Here is a 22500-nt window from a genome sequence, read left to right as displayed (position 1 = left end):
TTGTGTGTCTCTAATTTTTTAATGATGTGTCTGGTGGCTGTGTGTGTGTGTGTGTGTGTGTGTGTGTGTGCGCCCGCATCTGCGTGTCTGATTTTTTAATGATGTGTCTGCTGCATGTTGTCCTTCTGGGCAGCTGGTCCTAGATGCTGAGATGTTGCGGCTGCCCAAACTGCCCATCGGCACTTCGGGTTCGGGAGGTGCCCAGGGCCACTACGAGGTGTGTGTGTGCCCCAACAGCGGCAAGCTCTTCCTATCCAAGGCCGACCACTCCACCACCTGCAGCAGCAGCCAGCAGTGCTAACACACACACACACACACACAGGACTGACCCGGAACTGGCCCGGAACTGGCCCACGGGTCAGACACATCTGGCTCGATGTCCATCCAAACACAGCATCTATCCACCACCGTACTTAAGTTGTCGGGTCCTTGGACGGCAGGGTCTGTCTATAGGAACAGGAGGAAGCACAACTTCCTGCTTGATGTAAAGTGTTGTGTACTACGGAATATCACACGCATTGGTTTTGAGAATGTGGTGGTGGCAGACAGTAGAAGTCTATGGAGAAGGACGCGTGGGATATAAATGTGTAATAATGTATAATGTCTGAAGGTAACCATGTGAGTTTGCCTGAACTGGGTTCAAGTCATTATGGTGTTAACAGTCATGTTAGTTATACGTGTTAAGAAGTAGAAAGCAATCAATCAAACAAAATAGTACACAAAGGAAGTTTGTGATTTGGTCAAATTCTGGACTGGTTTTCGGCAAGCCGGCTTGCATCTCTTTCTGTTCCCTCCACAATTCAATACCAAAAATTTGATCCAATACCAAAACGTCTCCGGATATCATGTTCTCATGTCATAAAGCCCTGGCTAGATCACATCTAGTTCTGCAAGACAGTGAATAGATCATGTTTGTTTGTTTGTTTGTTTGTTTGTTTGTGTGTTTGTTTGTTTGGAGCTGCCACATGATGTGACATATGCTTTAGGGAGCTGAGGTTCAGTAGGGGCTTAATTTAAATATCTTCAGTATGAAGGCTGGGCAAATGAAGAGCTGGTCAACAGCTTAAATCCTATGCAATATATATTTGAGGTGCAATAATGATATATGTGTTTAATGTTAAAGTTTTTGGTATGGTAATATATGAGGTTAAATCAGCACAGTTTCAATTTTAATTTGAATTCAAATTGAAGTGTGTGTGTGTGTGTGTCTGTGTCTGTCTGTCTCTCTGTCTGTCTGTCTGTCTGTTTGTCTGTCTTTGACTGTGTGCGTGCCAATGTGCGAACAAGTATGTGTGTGCATACAGTATGTGCATTTTCTATATGGATTTTTGTTAAGGCATGTTCATGTGTGTATCTGTCATATAATGTAAAAAAAACAGAAAACAATTATCCCTAACGTCTTCATAACTGTTGTACAGTGAGGAGTCTGTTATCTCAAACGGATGAAATCCATAACCATTATTACAAATTAGTACAAATCACCAAAAATATTTAGATTGTAGTGTCATTGCATGTAGCCTTGTGTGTGTTCTGCCTCACTGTGCTGCCAAGAGAGGAAGTTTTGTATTTTTTTGCATTTGTTTATTTGTTTATACTTTAATAAGCTACATCCTTTTTTGAAGGAATTATGATGGTCAACACATCTATCTACACATGCGCAAGATTATAAGAAGCACTATGTTATATGACTTCTTTTTTGTTACAGTAATGGCATCATTATCACCATCCAGTGGACATTACTGGAAAAAGTGCACAAATTCAAAATCTGTTTTGTAGTGCCATCTTGTGGTCTTTTTTTTTGTTGTTTTTTGCTGTCAATTTCAGAAGAAAAATGGTCTGTAGTAAAACGCTTTGATGCATTGGTTGGTCCTGAAGTGTGATTATATGTGGAAATAATTTGTTTTTGGAGTGGTTCATAATTATACCCAGTGTGTTGTATCATCCTCTTCCTACTAATACTGCACATGGGAACAAAAAAACACAAAGTAAAGTAAAGTAAAGATGACATTGAACTTCCCCTGAATAAATCAGACAGTTCTTTGACCCATGGCTACTCCGCTGTAATTCTTTCATATAAATGTTTGCATCTCTCTATATGGAACAACTGGATGACAAAGATTCTAGAAGTATTACAAACGTTGTCAAATATTAGTGGTGTACTATTGAGGCCATTATATTATATTTTTGTGTCATAAAAGACCACTGTGTAGTCCTTTCAGCAACAATGCATTTCCTTGGTATCTTTTTAGATAGATAGATAGATAGATAGATAGATAGATAGATATTCTCACTGAGTCTGAGGGAAACATTTCGTAGTTCGTACACACACACACACACACACACACACACACACCGTACATATTTAGCAGTGAACAAGCCTTGGAAGAGGACATGGGAGAGTGACATCCAACCAACCACCACCCCCCCCACACACACACACACACACACACACACACTCACACTCACACTTCCTCCGCCAGTCAGGGACGGAACCAGCCTCCCTTTGGTCACACATCTGATCCCCTAACCAGCAGGCCACAGCTGCCCTCAAGTACTCCGAAACCAATTTAAACTTGTTGACTCAGTTTGGCACAGTAAACACACTTGTGTCACGTCATGTCATGCAACTCAAAGGAAGAGCTTATTGTTGGTACTCAGGGGTTTATTACAACTATGGCACTGTGTACTTCAACAAATAATTCAATGCAGAAAGTACTCATGACACCCAGAGTGGCAAACCTCAAAATGATCTTGAGTTGTAATAAGACAGTTTACAGGTACGAAAATAAGAAACCAAAACATCTTAATTTTGGAAAAGACTCAATCAACTCAATGTACACATAACACATAATACATAACCAATAATAACAAAAACTAAAATCTGTACCAAGTGTTTGCGTAGTTGAATTCCCAGTAATTGTACATGAAAATGAAAAACAGTGAAGGGCACGATAAATTACATAATATTGAGCACCACATGATTATGTCACCTGTAGTTCGCCCCTGCTATGAAAGGACAGTATAGCCTTGAAAGACCATAAACATAAGAACAAAACAAAACAAAACCAAAATATTGGCAAGAACGTTTTTTTTTTTTACATTTGCTTCAGAGCAATTTCTGTACATACAGTAGATTATCATCTAAGTAAGAGACATTCCACTACATTGCAAGCATTCAGAGATTTAAGTTACCATTCAACCCAATCAGACAAAAGAGTCTTTACGGCTATCTACTGGTGATGAAATAAATATGTGTCAAAGGTGTGTTCGTGTGGATAATGACAGGGACATTGTACAACAGTGTCTACGACTACGCTCCATACGCAACACAACATTCATGTTCTCTAACTGGTTAATGGAGACACAAACAGACAGACAGGCATTTGTGTTCACATCATGACAGTCAGCATCGAGGCATACCCCCATAACAAACATACACAGCAGATTGACAAGCAGAAATTACATTCGTCAGTGCACTTCACAGTCTAAAGGCCCTTGGAGACCCATGGGGGCAATTCCTCTGTTGCTAGTTTGGAGTTTAACACGGTTTTAAACTCCAACTCCCAACTCAAACTCCAGTTTAAAACCGTGTTAAACTTCGAACTAGTGACAGAGCAATTGCCCCATGAGGATGATCTGACACTACCAGCCAGTCTGAATTAATGAGCAACTACACGTGTATGCTACGCTGAATGACAATTCACTCCATGGTCGAGGGGAAGTATTGCGATAAACAGCTGTTACACACGGGCCCTGAACCTCCCAGCCAATGCAATCACACAAGCGCTCCTTAAAACAGTGCAAATACATGCTGAATAAAAATTTCAAATATTCATTTGATAATCTATGGCAGGAAAATATACACTTTTCAAAAAGGTAAAAGTAAAAAAGCAGCATTTTGTTGTCATCTTTGTTTTGTTTTCTTTTTTTTCCTGACAGCAAACTTACTGAACACAAGACTTTGGTTAAAAAAAAATACAATAAGTATTGCTGGGCCTGGGTTTGTATGTACTGTACACTGCAGATTTGCAGACAATTGCAGGTTTGAGTTTTCGAAAGATTGTTCCTTTTGCAAACGGTTAAAGCAACCTTGCACTATTTCCAGTTTCTTAACAGTGCTTTTTATATAGGGAGCAATAGATATTTACAACAAGCATGAGGGTACGGTACCATAACTGACACTGTACATCTAAGCTGCCAGAAGGATACATGTTTTTGCCTTTGAAAACGTTGCGTAACCTGCCAGCATTCAGCACACAGCTAATCTATATTTCCTATGCAGTTTTTTCTTGCATTTTGCCATGACGGGTCCAACAACCAGACTGAAGTCTGGAAGATATTGATGTGCATCACAGTTTTTGCTGCACAAATGCCTCGAGTTTGATGATGATCCGAGCTGTACATTCCATCACCCGCATTGCCACTTCAGAAGTGTATCTGTCATTTGGGATCTGGGGGAAAGGCAGGAGGTCGGGATAGCGAGTTCTCAGACTGTCCACTCCGTAACCTTCCAGAATGTTCACGTCCTGTGCCAGCCCTGACAACTGGCTGTTGTACTCTTCCACTTTCTGGGCCAAGGCGGTGGGTTTCACGTCTTTGTCAGACTTCCCTCGCACGGAGTAATCGGCAGCTATCAGCGCTAACTTGGTAGCCAGATAGCACTTAAAGCACACCCACTCATTGGCGTTCTTATGCAGGTCGTTTCTTGCTGCCGAGAAGTTGGCCCTTGCTTGCCTGAGCCACCTGCGAGCCTCCACGGGGTTGCCGACTGACTTGAATGTAGGGGGTACAAAGAAGCGGTTTGTATGCGTAGACCCTGCATAGCTTGTGAAGTTCTCCCGGAACTGCTGCCGTTCCGACTTATGGCTAGTGGCTTCCTGGTTCCAGGATGTGTAGAATCTTTGAAATGAGAACTTCTCCGACTGGAAGCGGGTGGACGATGTGGAGAAGGGCCTACGGGTGGCACGTTCCGCAGCCTGGTCAGCCTGGCTCTGCTTCTCCATTCTGTTGATCTCGTTCTGAAGGTGCTTGAAGACTTCTGTGGCAACGTCCAAGTTCTCTGCATTTTTGTCTGGGTGCCACTTGAGGTAGAGCCGTCGAATGATCTTCTTCCTCTCGGTCTCCGGAAGCTTCCACGCTTGCTCGACAACAGAGGTCACCTCCCTCAGAATTTCTGGGAGGGCATTGAGTTTGATCTTTTTGGGAGACACTTTTGAAGGGGGAGCTCTGTGATTTTCCTTCCCTGGGAACATGGGAGGTACCCGTGGTCCAGGAGAGGCCGTCTCTGATGGACTGTCTGGTGTAGAAGGGGCGCCATCTCTGATGTGCGTGCTATCATCCTGTCTGGAGAATTTGTACAGGTCAAGGGAACTCACTATTTTGTATTCGCTGTAACCAATATCGATTTGAAAGTATTTTCCAAGGAAACTCGGATTGTCATCATCTTCTCTCTCTACCTCTTGGACTATAATTGCATATGTGTAAGTTGGTTGGTAAGAACCAAAAATGTCTCCTCCTTCTGAGTCCACGAGGTAGCCCACATACTCGCCAGGATAAAACACATTCAGTGGGTCCATAAGAAGGATGTGATGAATCTCTGCTGGTATCGGCGTTCCGGGGAGTGGAAGCTCAAGTTTCGAGGGTTCAGTCGAGTCATATTTGACACCAAGATTGTCTAGTTTCTCCGTGATTCTATAAATGTCGTTACATCCCAGCATGGCAATCAGATATGAGGTGTCTGATATCAAATTGTCTGTTGCAGACTTGAGTGTCATAGCCAGGGCCAGGAGGAAGTTGATGTCTTTGCTGTCTGAGTGCTGTATGTACAGATGGATGACTGCTGTGCCATACCTTTTCAGGAAGGCCAGAGTTTCACTGCGACTGTGTGGGATGGGACTGCACCCTTTGACTCGCAAAGTCGTCTGTAGCTTCTCGAAGCAGGACACCTTCAAGCCCTCACATAAAGCTTTGCAAAGTCTGATGGCTTTTTCCTCGTTCACCATGTAGGCATTTTCATTCTCATGCTTCATAATTCTAATCATGCCCGTGATGAACTGCTCAGATGAGAGAAGGAGCTGGAGTCGGCCCTGCAACGAGCAGTGGGCACCAAACTGGCACATTTTGGGCGACTCTTCATCTAACTGCTCCTCCAAAATGCTGCTCAGTAATCTCGGCCTCAACTTTTGTGGGAGCAACATGATCAGCTTGGTGTGAAATGCGTGATCTTTACCAAGGTAGCACTGACTCAAATCAACAAGCATCTGAACACCAACATTACCCTGGATTCTGCTTTTGTAGTGTGGGGCGTCATCAAACACCAAAGTGTTTGATTTTGTGAGGCGGCCATCGTGACTAGGCAGGTAAAATGTTAGGTCTCTGAGGCTGTCTAGGTCTTTGCGAATTTCAACTGGGTCATTCTGAAGACTTTTGAAAAGCCCGGACACTGCTCTTTTCACAGTTCTCATTTCATTTGGGTCAAGACGCTTTCCCTCTGAATTTCTGTATATCCGGGAGAGGACCTCAAGGTACTGTTTGGTTGACACAACATCCTCAGTTCCCAGCATTTTAAAAAGCTGATGAAAGGTGCCAAGTTCAAGGGGGAGTTTGTATAAGTATGGCTTAAAGTCTGACTCATTATCCAAATTGATGACAACCTCTTCTGATTTAAGAAGCTTCCAACCTTCTTCAACCATGACAAAACTTACTCCTCTCAGCAAATAGCGAAAGTCTCTCTTGTCTGCATTGAGGAATTCATAAGAGCACCTCAGAACTTTATTTCTGGTTTTCACTGTGTCATCTTCAACATTGGAAATGTTGCATATGTTTTTGCAATTGCTTATGACTTTCTCCAATGGAGGATCAAAGTTCACATTCAGTGTTGTCAGAACTAAGTCAAGCTGTTCCTGCCCTGCCAGTGTGCTACCCTCTTGGTCTTTAATGCTTGCTGGAGTGGCCTTCTCAGGAAGAATTGGGCAAGATGTCCAGAGAAGTTGGATGACATCTGTTTGTTTGAATTTGGGGTTCACTTGGGAGCCACTGAATCGAATCAAAGGAAGGGTGCTGTTCATTTCTTGAAACTGAGGGTGCAATCGCACAAGTTCGGCAGGTGCTCTCTCTGGACACAAAAATGGAATCATAGCTAGTTCTTTGAGAAAAGTGCCTTCAAAAAGATCAGTCCTCTCATTAAATATATGATTGAGGAGAACATCGACAATACTCTGTGTCTTTTCCTTGGTCCAGTTTTCAGTTGGGGCTTTGATACTGACCTCTTTTGCGAACTGGAGGATCTGTGCCTGTGACACATTGTATTTCAGACCTATGTTACGGAGGAATGTGATCCAAGAGGTGAGGAAAGAGGTCCCATTTTTTGGCTTTGACACTTGCTCAATCTTCCTGAAGAAATCATTGGGTATGAATGCTTTGGTGGGAAGCATCATCTCAAAGACCTTCACAGTTTGATCAGAGAATGCTTTGGCAGGCTTCAGTCTGTTCATGGTGTCATATATGAAAGACAGACTCTCCAGTTTTTCATAAAGCTGATCTTTGATCGTCGATGGCTCCTCCATAGCTAATAATCTTTCCTTCAAGTACACAAGGTGTTGAATTTTGGCATCATAGGTCAAGATATCAAACTTTGGAAGAAGATGCTTCAGGTAGACTTCAAGATCATCGATTGGGGTGCACCCAAGGAAACTGTAGAGTTCTTTCAGTTGTGGGTTGTCAACCAGGAAGGTAGAGGATGTGGTGTGGGCCCATTTCTCCATGTCAGGAGAGGGAATGATTGATGTGAGAACATAGCATGATGCAAAGTTTGCAATGCTTAGGTATCTACCACTAACTGCCCGGTAGCAGGGCAGTAGCTTTAGATTTTGCACATCATCTTGGGAGAGGCTACCCAAGTTGCAGTTGAAGTAGAGCAAAAGTGACTCAAAGTCTTTGTCAGTTAGGCTGCTTGTTTTGAAAGTTGACGTTTGGACCATGTATTCCAGGGCTTTCAGAATGCTGCATGGGTTGTCTATGTTTGCAGTATGCTGGGCCAGCAGAGGCAAGATTGGATTCTCCTTAGCACATATCTTGTTCACAGCCAGTTGGATGCATCCCGCTTTCATCAGCGTATGAAATACTTTGTCATTCTGACCATTGGGAAAGATGGCTGCATAGATTAGACTCAGGGGGAGTAAGACATCATGCTCAGGCACAACCAGCTTGCTGCTTGATACCATAAATTTAATGCCCGGCAGCAAAGCCCAGTCTTTGAGAATGTCCAGGACCGTCTCAAATGTTGGCTTGATGTCTGTCTGCTCCTCCTTTGGGATTATGTTCTCACTGATGAAGTGCCAGGTGCTTCTCAACCATGACTCACTGGCGTAACCATCTTTCCATCGAACAGTCATCCTTGTTCGGTATTCTCGTGGAAGAACAGATCCTAGCAGGTCTCCAAAGCTGTTGATATCAAAGACCTTTGCTACACCTGCCTTGTACAGGACATTACTGTATCGCATGTACAATGTGTTCATGAATAGCTCCTTCCTGGATGAAATCAGTTCATGGTGTGGGGTGAGGAACTTTGGTCGTTTGGAATCGAACACTTGAAGTATGTTGTCCATTGTGATAAGCAGTGGTAGGCCCTCTATGCTGACGTCATTTTCCTCCACATCTTTAAAGCAGTAGTCTACCAGGAGCTTTAGGCTATGAAACAGCTTGAAGCTTGACTGTTGGAGGCGGCAGGGCAACTTACCCACCTGACAGGAAGTGTCTGGGGATGAGTATGTCAGCAGGAAGTTGCGAACATCCTCCGGTGTGACGTAGCTCACTGGAATCCCAGCATCTTCCAGGCAGAGATATAGACCTGCTGTTTCATCACAACTGTAGACTAAATTGAAGCCAATGTCTAAGAGCATGGATTTAAGTCTGTAGATGTTGTCTGCGACACTTTTGCGACTCATGACATTGTACTCTGTGTTCTTGAGGTGCTGCAACTCATCTTGCAGAAGGTTGTCAAAGAACGCTCGGCCCTTACTTGCTGTTGTGTTGACCCATGAGATGAAGACAGCTGAATGCATGTCTGCATTGTCAATGTGGGGTGCCCTGACAACAGGAAGCAATCTCTTCAGATCCACATGAATACAGTTGTAGATTGCTTTTAACAGGCAATACCAATCAGGTTGGATGTCAAGCCTGTTCACAGGAAAGAAAAACAGGAACTTCCTCAGGATGTCTTTCACAGTATGGATTGGTGTGCTCTGCATAATGGTCATGGTGGGATCAGGACCAGGGAAGCAACGCCTTTTCAGCTGAATCAACAGCTCCACATAAGCTGGTGCTATCAGTGATGTCATTAGGTTATAGTTCCAGTCACTCCTTACGCCTACACCATTGTCATCCCTCCACAGGTTCCGTCTGGCCGAGTCCAGTGCAAAGTGTCCATTCACATGAAATGGCAAACCGGTTTCCAGAGAGAGGGGAAGAAAGCAAAAAGCTCTGTGTGGTTTCTTGTAGTTGTGGCTAACGCATGCTGCCACCCCCCCACGAGGAAAGAGAGTTATGTCTTCATTTTTGTGGGCTGAGATGACACTTTTTGAGACAATTTCCATATCAGAGAAGCCAGACCGATTGCAAATCAGCCACGTGGTTAAGTTACCATCTGAGTCCTCTATGTCCATGGTGTATGTTATCTGCTGAACGGGAATTTGGTTGAGCTGTTTTTTCTTCGTCACACTGTCTACCACAGAAGCATGGAACTGTTTTCGCTTCAGTCGATCACCATCTGTGATTTTAGCAGTCACAGAGTACAAGACTTTCAGGTCCCCTGTGCCATTCTCTATTTCACAGATGGATATCTTCTCCATGTGGTTCAGAAACATGAGAAGTTCCGCTCCGTCTGTTCTTAGTTTTTCCAGGAGATTTTGCACCATTCGATCTGAGGCAGGCACAGAGCTGATCTCTGAGATTTTTGCCATCTCAGATGAGCGGATGGGGAACCGGAACATAGTGGAGCGCTCTAGCTTGAAGTGATTTCCCAGGTACAGGTTTAGAACATCTGAGAACTGTGATCTGAAGTCAGAGTCTAAATCTCGGAACATTCTTCCGGGACTGACAGACGTGGCCCCTGGTGAGTATCTGGCATGGGGATCAAAGATGCAGAGGATGTCATTGTTAGATATGAATGATGGGCAGTCTGTGATGTGGTAGACTGAGTTGAAGCCAATGCCGTACTGTCCAGTTTTGCCAGGGTTGGCTTCTTTTGTGCCTCTCCCCAGATTCTGAATACCCCTGACATCATCATCAGTGAAAGGCTGGTTGTTGTAAACGCAGAGGGAAGGTCCTTGCATCGGTACCCATTTGTCATCAAAGATCCTGTCAGTTGGGTGTGTCCTTGGATCAAACACAAAGTAAATCTCTGTTGCTTTGGCATCATCTGCATTCTGTAAGAGCTCTTTTAACATCTCCTTCTCTGATGGGTAGGCATTTAGAATGCTTTTAATTCTGCTTGTCAACTTCTCCTTCTGCCCAAACTCACTTCCAAGGGTCGTAAAGCAGACATTAGAGGCATACCTTTCCAAAGCCTTATGTCTTTTTGGCACAGCTCCTAATTTCACAGCTACCTCTCTTGGAATGTCTCCATGGCAATATTTCACAGTCGTATCTCTTACTTTAATCCAGGGACAGTCATTATAGCAGAGGGATTTCGATGGCTGAAGAATAGAATGGTTATCAGGTAGAAGGATCTCGCCATATGTACTTTGGCAGAACTCTTGGTTTTTGTCTCTGATCAAGCCCCATATGCCCTCACTGATTATTCTTCTAGAGAGCTGGAAGTTATCCTCTGTGAGTGGTCCTCTCCCACTCTCCTGCTTTATCAGCTGAAGAACTGCTGAGAAGTTTTCGACGGTAAAGCTGGGCTGCACTCCAACATTCTCAAAGAGCTCCCGGCAGCTGTTTCTGTACTTGTTGGGGAGTTGATAAAGGTATGGTGCAGCATCAAAGTTAAGTTGGAATGCTACTTTCGAGGGAACCACATAAGTGTTCTCCACTAGTATTGAACAGAAGGTTTTCAACTCCTTCATGATTTCTTCTTTTGCTGCGGCGTTCTGCATCATTTCCTCATGTAGATACTTGTAGCAGGCATTTGTTATGTTTTCTTGGTACAATGTGACCCCATCAAAGGATTTTGATAGTTCTTTTAGTTGATTTATGACCAGTTCTACAGGTGGCTTTTTAATGAGTCCAAGGAAGTCTTTCACTGCCAGTGTGATTGGACCACAACCTTTGAACGATGGGGAGTTTTCATTCAGAATTGGCTTCATCAAGCAGACAGTGTCTTGGTGGTCTGTGGTAAACAGTTCTGTGGTAGAAAACATGGTCGACTGGGGGAAGTTATTGCCATGCCAAGGCAGAGAAAACCCAGCCGGTTTGGTCAAGAAAGGGAGGAACTTAATATTTTGCAACTTCTCCAGGTGCTCCTTTGCTTGAGCATCTCTTACTTTCAGCTTCTCGTCGACAAGGCTTAGCAGGATGCTGCTCCTTTGACAGGCAGCTAAGTGGTCACTTTCGTTGAGAGCCAGAACAGAGTCGGCACGTTCTATCAGGTCCTCCCAAGATAGGTCATCCTTCACCATGCCAAGCTGTACCAACTTCACAAGGCACACAGGGTTCAAGTAGTCTTTCGCAGTTCCCTCTGGAAAACGACCATCATGTGAGTCATAGAGCTTGGCTACTCTTCCTTCTGGGTGAATAAGACGGGATGGCAAGACTAGCTTTTGGGATGGACCACAGCAAGGGATGCATGGTGTCTCTCTGAGAAGGGATGAAAACTCTTCCAATTTGTCGTTTAGGACATAATGCATGAGTGGGTCTCGCAGTTCTTGGCTGATGTCTTCAATGTGGGGGAAAAAAACGTCAGAGAAAAACTGTTTTTCTGTCAAGGTGTTTTCCATCAGCCTGCTCTTGCACCCAGCATCCTCAAAGCCCTCTTTGACCCAGTCAGGCAACTCAACAGCGCAAAGGTCTTTGGAGCCACACTTCTTCAGGTACTTCAGGAATATCTTGAAGGCAGCTGGGCCAATATCAGGCCTGCTGAGTAAAGTGTCATCGAGGAACCTGACGTACTTAATCGACACCCATGTTTTGCCATCTGAGAAGACTTTTGCGTTGTCACTGTCGTCCCCTTTGGCGATTTCTTGATAAACCCCCTGGCTAATCAGTGTAAAGTCATCATGGACAGATCCAGGGTCTGGCCATGCAGCGTAGTAGCTGTAATCGAGCAGTTCTCCACTTTCAGCCATGGTGCATAGCATGTTCAGGGCTGCCAGGTAAGCTTTGACAATCACATGTCTCATGAAGATGGAATTCCACTGTCCTTTGGTGTCTGTTTTCCAAATCTCCTTACGATTGGATGTGACAGCGAAACAGCCATTTATGTGTACTGGGAGGCCAGTTTTAATACGGAGGGGTAGGTAGCAAAACACCTCTCCGATCCCAGCCGGATTGGTCTTCACAGTCCATTTCCGGTTCTCTTCCTCAGTGAGAAGGACTCCCACACCTCCACAAGGCACCAGACCAAGCCGCTTGCCACTTTCACTCAGGGAGAACTTCAGGGCTTCGGTTACGTCCATGCACGAGCAGATGAGCCAGTTTGACACCTCAACCCCTTTCTGTGGCATCTCATCTGTGAGTCGTCGGGTCTGAACGCCCTTGGATGCCTGCTCAAAGTATGAGGACGGGTCTTCCTCAGAGCCTCGGAACAGGGGAGAGTGGAGATCAACGATGCGCCTGAAGACATTATGATACTCCTCCACTATGATCCTGATGATGCAGCCAGACTTGGGGACATCTGCAGGAACTCTGTTAGTGTTTGCAACCTTTTTCATAACCTTTGCTGCTGACTTGAGAATGCTCAGCGGCCCATACGATGCCTTAGATGACCAAACGCTTTTGTTGATGGTCACCACATCCTGTGCTGCAGCGGGATTTGGCTCCTCATACTTCAGATACTTGAGGACCATGGTGCCAACATGCTGTGTGAAGAGGATAAGCCGGTGGCCACAGATGCTAAACTCATCAACAAGTGAGTATATGTCTGTGGTGTTGTAGTAGACACTACTGATTTCACTCACCGATGACTCTTGCTCTGTCCTGAATGGCAGTCTGAAGAGGGTGCCATTGTACTTATAGGGAGACTCTTCAGAAAGTGGAAGCAGGCAGTTGAAGACATTAATGAAGGGCTTGAACTGATTAGGAAACTTCCTTAGACGTTTTTGCTGTTTGCTCCAGTTGATTTTGATTCCAGGGTTGGATTTGTCTCGGATGTGTTTGCTTATGTGGTTAATGTTGGGGTCAAACATGATCATGAATTCCCTGCTCAAAATAATGGGTATATCGGTCACATGATAAACTGAGTTGAAGCCAAGGCCAAATTTGCCAACTTTGTCTGCCTCACATCTTTTCATAGACCCGCCCAGTCTGGTGATATTCAGGAAGTCAGTGTCTGAGAACACAGAGTTGTTGAATGACCACAGTGCAGGGCCATGGCAAATGATCATGCCTGGGTCTAGAAGGTTCTCTCGTATGTCCTGATTCTTTCGCATGTCAATTAGGAAGCTGCACTCGGTGGCGTTGGCATCATCAGCATTCTGAAGAAGCTCCTTGAAAATGTCTGAAACAGAAGGATATTCTTCCAGAATGTTCTTTATTCTCACTGTGAGAGGCTCTCTTTGGCCAGACTGTTCAAAGCCAAGATTTTCAGGATTTATCAAGCGGGTGCTTAGGCACGGCACTTTCAACCATTCAGCAGTCTTCATAGGGATATCATCATGTACTAGGATAATGGGCTCAGACACATCCTCAAGTAAATCATTTAAGTCATCCACCTTGATGTCACAGTAAGTGCATTCATGAATAGGTTTCATGACTAGTTTGCTTGGCTCTTTGTAGTTCAAGATGGGAATATGCATGTCGGCATCAACAGATATCTGGCTGTTGTAAAGCCAGCGCAGTATGTTAATCAAAAGGAGGAGGTTGTGTCTGCTGTCGTGCTTTGTCATGTCTTCCTCACATCGCTCTCTGATTGTTCTCACCACTTCAAACACATGACTTGGAACCACCTCTTCAACAGAGCCACAAAACTGGAACAGCTTGTGAAACTTTGCAATGGTTTTTGGCAACGAGTATAGGTATGGCTGCAGGTCTAGGTCAGGGAGTGGCTTTAGCACGGTGAATCCTGGGGATGTGAATGTTTTGCCAGTCCACACCCAATCAAAAGGCAGTGACTTCATTGCTTCTCTTGCATCCTCTAAATGTGTTTGCATGAAGTCATAAATCTCACACAAAATCTGCTGAAACTGGTACCAGTCATCTGTGGTGAATTTCTGAGATCTGTGCCAGTCGTTCACAGCTTTTAAGTGCTGCAGCACTTGATCAACTTGAGGCTCGATGGATAACTTCAGAGCTTTCTTCATGCCTGCAGAGGTGCGTTCAACCAGAGCCACGGAGGATCCCACGAGCACCGCGTGAGAGATGTCACACATTTCTGAGAAGGAGCCGATGCTGCAGTCGTCTCCCCTCCAGGCGAGAGATTTGGGGTAATTCAGAGGTCTGTCTTTGCACACAGGCACCCACTTCAGCCTCTGGAGGGTAGCCTGGGCCTCAGAGCTTTTCACCAGTTTTGTCTGCTTGTTGAGTATCGTCAGGAGTGTTTTCGCTTTCCTCAGGAGAGGGTCCCAGTCGGGTTTGCTCTTCCCCTGCAAGTCCTCGATTTTCTGAGCTACCTGAAGGACGTCTTTCTCAGTCAGTTGCACTTCGTTCTTCAATCCCAGCTGCCTCAGGGAGTGGAGGACATCTGGGGATGATGTGAATGTGCTTGGGGGGAACCTGTTCTTCTCTTCCAGGTAGAAGAGCTCCTGAAGAATCTCAAGCTCAGGATCAAAGAGATCTGGGGCCGCGACGGGTTTCGCTGTGGGGCTGGTGTGGATGAACTTCAGGGAGGACAGCCAGCCAATCACTGCTTTATTTTCATCCTTCAGGAACGACAGGTGAGTCAGGCCCCACAGCATGATTTTGTTGATTTCCTCTTTTGTGTAGAAACCCTTTTCAAAGTCCTGGACGATCACCTTCAGGCATTCAGTGCTTTTCACCTGTTCAACATTCAGCAGCTTCACCAGACGGATGGTTGACTCATCGCTGCTATCCACCACGTTTATAGACAGTTTCACGTCTGAGGGATATTTGGCCGAGTGGTGTATCGCCCTGGCTCCTCTGAGAGAGGTGAACGTGCGGCTGCTTTTGGTGGTTGTGGATGTCCCGACTCGCTCAAAGATGGGAAGCTCTAGGATGATTCGCCTCTCTTTCTCTGTAACTTCAGACAGTCCAGCTAGGAAGCTCCTCAAGGCAATCTTTTGTTTTGCTGTGAGCACAGACACCTGACTGGTTAGTCTCTGTGTAGAGGTCCGGTCCATTATTTGCAGTAATGTGCTCGGGGAGGAGTGGTGTATGTAGTTTTTCAACAGTGGGTGCTGTAGGCACGGATCCAGTTTTTTCACAACGACTCCACCAATCTTTCTCATGACTTCAAGAAGGCATTCAGGAAGAGGGCCCTCCTCCTCATTCATAAGAATTATGGGAGATGGAGTTTTAAGACGCAGCAGCTCCAGGGAGCCTCTGCTTTCATCAAGTGGCACATTTGGGATCAAAGGCATGTCTTCAAACACACTAAGGTCATCTGCAAAGTTAATGTAGAGGTGCCGCCAAATCATCTTCAGCCAGGCAGCTGTGGGTTGTTTCTTCTCTTGATTCCCAGGGGTCCAAGGAACACAGAATTCTCTGGTGGGCCAAGCTGTTGTCAGGATTTCCTTTATGAGCCGAGCCGACCGCTCAGGGGTAAGCACTTGTAACTGAGTACACGGTCTCCCTGTGAAACAGAGACAGATATACAATACAAGTTAGTGTGTTACAGTGACAAGTCTCTTAAATTAAGTCATAGACTTCAATTAAGTAGTATAAATATTCACACATTGGTGATTGAAGATGTGGTAGTAAATTCTGTTCATTATCAGTAATAATGTAGGAATTTTACGTGTGGGTCTTCTTGATTAATTCTCAGTCATTTAAAATGTTCAGCTGCTCAAATGCCTTAAAATGCTTGAGTGGCTGTGACCCATTTTTATAATGAAGGAGACTGCCACAGGTAAATCATTTTCTCCCATCTGCCCCATAATCATAAAAGGCGGGTTATAAAAATACATTTCAAATATAGCCTGGATCAATAAGCTTGTAGAGACATATTTCATGACTTTTGCCTTTAGGGGGCTGTTACAGAAAAATGCACCCAATAACTCAATAGGTCTTTCAGTGAATGTTAAGCAGGCATTAAGAGAATTAAATCCAGCTGTAACTTATGCAATTACAAATGCACCCTTACAGTATATGTATAGATAAATCAATGTATGGGAAAACACATAACTGTATCACTACAGTTGCGGTTTAAAACAAGACCACTATGCCAATACTGTTGTTATAACACTGCAGACTATTTAGTGTCCAAACCATTCATGGCACAACTACAATCACCGGTGAGATTGCAAGACATGCAGCACACATTCCAAAAAGTTCCTCTACAAATTTAAATCAGGTCAGAACGGCCATAGCGTAGCATGGCCAACCAGTCTAGACTGTAAGTTGCATACAGTATGTCCCTGGTCAAGGTTCATGTTCAGTTCAGACTGGGCTTCGTAAAAAGCACCTGGAGACATGTTTTGTTCTATTGCGCTGCATAAATCAAACTGAATTGAACTGAACTGAATTAAAGAGACAGGTGAGTTGCACCCTCATGGCCGACTGGCTAGAGGCTGAAACACTGGTGTGGTGAGTCATGATGATAAAAACCACCCAGGGCTTCTGTACATGGAGGGGTATAAACGCTACTACTAGTGACTGATTACTGATTACTGACTGCAAACAAATTGTTGCTACTATAATAAACTATATTCTGATGAGATATTTAGTTTAGCAACTTAACAATGTCTTAACATAGTCTTGAATTTCCCCTTGGGGATCAATAAAGTATCTATCTATCTATCTATCTACTGTATCTATCAATGACAAATGTTACAGATAGATGAAAATATAGGGTAGAGTTTATTCTATTGCAGCTATTGATGAGATAACATTATTTCTGACAGCTCTATACATACAGTAGATCTGAGAAACAAGATCTGAATAGACACAATAACGTTAATCAGTAACATTAATCATAATAACATTATCGCACAAATCTCAATGCCGTCTGCGGTCACACAGTCCAACACAGCTGAACTGTAGGTGGATACGTCAAGATCAGCAGCATTTGTGATCATTTAAGTCAAAGTCTGTGTCTCAGGACAACTAATGGTCGCCAATAGGAGACTGATAAATCTAATTAGTAATGATCTCTATAATACAATCATGAGGTTCGTCTGTGGGATCAGAGCAATGCAATGCATAAAATCAATATGGACAGAGGATAGGACTCAGATGGTCTTGCATATATACCATTATAGTCAGTCAACAACAACAGTAATTAAATAAGATGTCGGCCTTAAAAGCCATGTGCTTTTCAGTATAATATAGCTAACATTATTAAACCTAGACATAATTTGGACAAACATTTAGACTGATGTTTCTTGAGGAACCAAACAGGTTTGTGTTTCGTAGAGGAAAAGACAAACTCTATTGCAAGTACAGACATTTGGTGCAAGCATCACTTCCTTAATAAAAAGTTCACCCTTTCATCTACAGTTTAAATATATGAGGCATCCCTATTAAAAAATAACAACAGAAACCACTGGTTTTAGCAGCTGTAATGGGAACTGTATTGGTTTAAATAGACAATGAGACTTTGTTTCTGTGAAACATTTGTTTGGAATTGTATCTTGTGGATGAAATGATCATTTTCCATAGAAACCACTACATACAAGAAATGGAAAACTACAGTATTCAACCATTACATATTCATAGAATATCTCCCAAAACAGAATGGCTTGCAATGGTATTTGTAGTGGAAAATATAACATTTCTGTGATGGTTTCTATCATTCTTTTTAGCAAGGATATCACAACAACTACTGTAAACACAGCACATTGATTATTCACAGCTGTAAGAGTACTGCTATGGTGAGTTGCTATGGTGAGTTGATCACTTCCATTCCAATCAGGAATGTAACTTCAAGACACGTAGAGATTAAAGAAACCATGCTTCAGACAAATACTATGATTGACACCTTCATACGATCTCTGTTGTGAGGGTTAGGATTTCCAAACTTGGTCTTTACCTACAGATGAATTTGTAGTCTGATTTCCACGCACACACACACACACACACACACACACACACACACACACCTCAGTGATCACACTCATTGCAATGAGCCTGAACCACAAAGAGCAGCAGAGTCTGGAGAGGATCCGGACCAGATCCGGTGAGATCTGGGCCGAATCCGGTCCAGGGTTTCCTGCTCTCTGGGGCATCGCGCAGGGCCAGGTGCAGTCGCCATTCGCCATACTTACCCGAGCAGCCCCACAGGAACTGCTGAACTGTACGGATCGAAATGATACATCAGCACAAAAAAAGTAAAAAAAAACAGAAATAAATAAATCAGTGATTATATAAAAAAAAAGAAATGTAATAGAAAACAAACAGAAAGAAAACATTCTTAAACAAAATATACTTAAAAATGAACGCATACTGTATGCGTATGTACTGTATGTATCAGTAATAATCTACAGAATGAGAATGCATATAACGCTTACATGTAGGTTCACTCAAATGTAACTTGCATGTAGCTGTACAGTATGGTGGTGGTGGGCGGGGTTAATGTAGAGAAAGACACGTGTACATACACACTCATCTGAGGCAGCTGGTGAAATGCTGAACTGGCCTACTGTATCTCCCTGATCTCACCGCCATAAATCTACTGCAGTCACAGGCTGCAGCACTCAGCTTAATTCTCTATTAGAGGGGGGAAGAGTGTGTGTGTGTGTGTGTGTGTGTGTGTGTGTGTGTGTGTGTGTGTGTGTGTGTGTGTGTGTGTGTGTGTGTGTTTGTGTGTGTTCGTGTCATCAAACACATCGGCCTCAAATAATGATAAAGAAGTCCGTAGATACATCATATAATATAATATAGTATATTACAATGTAATATAATCAAATGTAATACGTGTATCACTGAATTATGAGAACACATCCAGGGAAAAGTGTTGATTTTACAAATGTGTGTGGTCACATTCTGTCTCTCTCTGCCAAAAAGAGGCATTGAAATGTGTCGAGGTGTACACCATGTGTACGGGCCGTAAAATGCGTCGTGATCAGTTTTAAGCACCCCAGCCGAGACACCGCACCGCCACAGAGAGGCACAAAGAGGGAGAAAAAGGGCTGGAGATTTACCTCTGCTTTTGGCTGCCTCCCTCAGTCTACTCATAACTTTAGGGCCCATGCTCTCCAAGATAAATCTCCCCTCCAGCCCAGGGTACAGAGACCTAGAGGAGAGAGAGAGAGGTGGGGGGGGGGGGGGAGTGGGAGGAGGAGGTGCTGATGTTAGTCATTTTCACACTTTGATTCACGCAGAATATTTAAGTCAAATACGTCATTGTTATGCCAATGGAATTCTGCATTATTTGAAATATCTGAAATGACACAGATGTCTGGGTCTGTTTTGTAAAAAATTCTGAAATCATTACGTCAAGACATAGACAAGCTCGTAGCTAAGCTTTTACTGCATTGGAGATAGTGACCTAAAACGCTGAGAACACAATTCAGTCACAACTGCTCCAGTGAGAAGCTCATCCATCAAGCAATTTGTTACTAATGAAGACAGCTGAGCTGGGACTGTCTCACTCAATTGAGCTACATTTAGTAAGACAGCAGACATTTAACTGCACTGGTGACAGCAAACTACAGTATTTTGTTCCTTTCATTTGTTCTCAGAAATGAATCTATGAGCGTGGCATTGATGCCATCTACAAGCATGGCAATGTTAGATCCAAACTGATATGGGTGCCACTTGCGCCACAGCGTCTATCCCTCCTTTTGTTTTTATTTGTTTCATTTTATCTTTTTAACTAAATGTGTGTCTCTTTTTACTTACTCTCTGCATATTTGCACTTTACTGTGAAGCACTTTGGTGCGGCTCAGCCGTCTGTAAATCGTGCTATACAAATAAATTTGACTTTGACTTTTGACTTTGTCGGAGCTGGTTACCGTGGATACTCCTGAGAGGTGATGTAGATGGAGTCTTTCTCGCTGACGGAGGACGAGAACGCGATGAAGGTGTCGTCCTGCAGCGGCAGCAGCTCCAGGCCGATGAGGTCTCCGTAGCCGCCGTCGCCGAGCGCGAACTCCAGCAGCTGCAGCTTCTCCTGCGCCGCGCCCTTGTGTCTGGTCTTCCGCAGCGCCTGCCGTACGAACGCCGGCGTCACCTTGCTCACGCCGTCCGGCTGGCCCGAGTAGGCGGTCAGCACGGCGTCCACGGCGGCCGGCACCCGCGCCAGGTGCATCCCCGCGCTCTGGAGGTAGCGGGTGACGGCGGCGGCGCAGTCGTCCTCCTCGGGGTCCAGCTCGGAGAAGACGGCCTCGTCGGCGCGCACCCAGCTCCGGGCCAGCGAGTAGATGACCGGCTGGCGGAGCAGGTCGGCGTAGAGCGGCTGCAGGATGGAGCGCCAGCGGGGCCGCGTGCGGGCCGGGTCCGGCCAGGCGGCGTAGGTGCCGCGCGGCGACAGCGGGAAGTCGCGGTCCTTCTTGGCCTGCGCCCGCCGCACGGCCTCGGTGACCAGCGCGAAGTAGGCGCGCGGGATCACCGTGACGACGAGCAGCTCGTTCCACAGCGCCGCCGGGTCGCGCCACTGGTCCACCTCGCGCCACTTGATGCTTCGCCGGTTGTCGGTGAGGCCGAAGAAGCCGCTCACGTGCACCGGCAGCCCCGTCAGGCTCTCGTCCCCCAGCGGCAGCGGCAGGAAACAGAAGGCTCGGCCCTCGAAGGCGGACGCCGCTCCTTCCTCCTCCTCCTCCTCCTCCTCCTCCTCCTCCTTCTCCTCGCCGGTGAGGGACAGCGCGATGCCGATGGTGGGGATGAACTTGAGGTCGTCGGCCAGCGCGTCCAGGTCGGCGCACATGCCGCGGCCGCCCACGCCGTTGCACACCAACCAGCTGGTGCTCTGCGTCTCGCGCGCCGACTCATCCTGGACGGCGATGTCCACCTGGTAGGTGGCGCAGGTCACCTGGTCGCTGGGCACGCCGTTGCTGTAGCTGTCGATGGCCAGGCCCAGCGTCTTGAGCGAGTTGGGCCGCTCCAGCTTCCAGTCCGAGTCCTCGGCCGTGTCCGACCACACGCGGAAGAGCGTCCGCTCGGTGCCGTCGGGCTCGCGCACGTGCAGCGACACCTTGCGCACCTTCTTCAGGAACAGCAGCACCGTGTCGGCGTCGGCCTTGAACGACTCGAAGAGCTCCAGAACCTTCTCTTTGTTGTACACGTTGCTGTTCAGCTGCGTGGGCTTGACCCGGAGCGGGAAGCGGAACAGCGTTCCCGGGAAGTGGCCGTCCTGGAGCGTCTTCTCCGCGCTTCCGAATATGCCGACGTAAGGGGCGAACTGGTCGTTGAGCTCCGTGATCTCCTTGATGTCTGTCTTGAGGTTCCAGCACTGGCCAGACTCGTGGTTTCCAAACAGAGTCTGGTGGGGGTCCAACATTCCGATCTGATCCCCGCTGAAGATGCTGGGGACATCTGAGGAAGACAACACATTGACAGCCAATCAGGTGTGGTGTTACTGGATATTGGTAGAATGCTGGCACACATTTCAGGCTGGATTCTAATTAGGTAGCCGGCCCTTTAACGTCTGAGAGTTATAGTTACAGTATATTTCAATTTCAATTTAATTTCACTTATAGAGCGCCAAAACATTACACATGTCTCATGGCGCTTTACAGAGTGTTAAACATTCAAAGAGAGCCCATGAGTAACAGGGGCAAGGAAAAACTCCCTAGAATTGGAGATACATATAGGAAGAAACCTCAGACAGATCCACGACTCAAAGGCCCAACCCATCTGCCTGGGGTATATCACGTTGGTGTTTTGGGCTACTTGACTTTATCAATAATAACTGTTCAATATTTTGTTCTTTAGACTTCTACAAGACATCTACAATGATCCCTATTTCCTTCTATAACCCACGTTTAAACACAGACTTACAGATGAGTGCAGTAAATCGATATTCTCACCTGTTATGTGGTACACAGAGTTGAACCCTATGCCGAACCGACCAACCTTCAGCGGGTCTTCTCTTTTCCTGCTCCTTGCTATCTCCTGAATACCATTCCAATCTTCCTCCGTGAACACCGCGTCGTTGTACACATACAAAGCCGTTCCTGGAGCACCAACCCAATACCGCAAACACAAACACAAACACGGAGCACATTGTCAACAATTGCTGTTATTGACTGGATGGCTTACTGTAACACATGCATTGTAAGCAAGATGCCG

General features: G+C 45.3%; 2 protein-coding genes across 2 annotated transcripts in view; one reads left to right on the top strand and one right to left on the bottom strand.

Moving 5' to 3' along the window:
- The window catches only part of sgcg (sarcoglycan, gamma), a 17833-nt gene extending 15790 nt beyond the window's left edge, over positions 1 to 2043 (top strand). Inside the window, exon 8 of the mRNA XM_062553020.1 lies at positions 134 to 2043. Coding sequence (XP_062409004.1) covers positions 134 to 301 — 168 coding nt within the window. The 3' untranslated portion in view covers positions 302 to 2043. The remainder of the gene's footprint in view (positions 1 to 133) is intronic.
- Positions 2044 to 2641: 598 nt separating this feature from the next.
- sacs (sacsin molecular chaperone) overlaps positions 2642 to 22500 on the bottom strand; it is a 22534-nt gene continuing 2675 nt past the window's right edge. Inside the window, exons 4-7 of the mRNA XM_062552969.1 lie at positions 22239 to 22385; positions 20226 to 21744; positions 19413 to 19504; positions 2642 to 15904 (exon numbers count right to left, since the gene is read on the bottom strand). Of these exons, the coding sequence (XP_062408953.1) occupies positions 4350 to 15904; positions 19413 to 19504; positions 20226 to 21744; positions 22239 to 22385 (13313 nt within the window). The 3' untranslated portion in view covers positions 2642 to 4349. The remainder of the gene's footprint in view (positions 15905 to 19412; positions 19505 to 20225; positions 21745 to 22238; positions 22386 to 22500) is intronic.

The sequence above is a fragment of the Sardina pilchardus genome, chromosome 13 (genome assembly GCF_963854185.1).
Source record: "Sardina pilchardus chromosome 13, fSarPil1.1, whole genome shotgun sequence".
NCBI classification, from domain to species: Eukaryota; Metazoa; Chordata; class Actinopteri; order Clupeiformes; family Clupeidae; genus Sardina; species Sardina pilchardus.
Note: the sequence above shows the minus strand (reverse complement) of the source record. Positions and strands in the feature narration are given on the sequence as shown.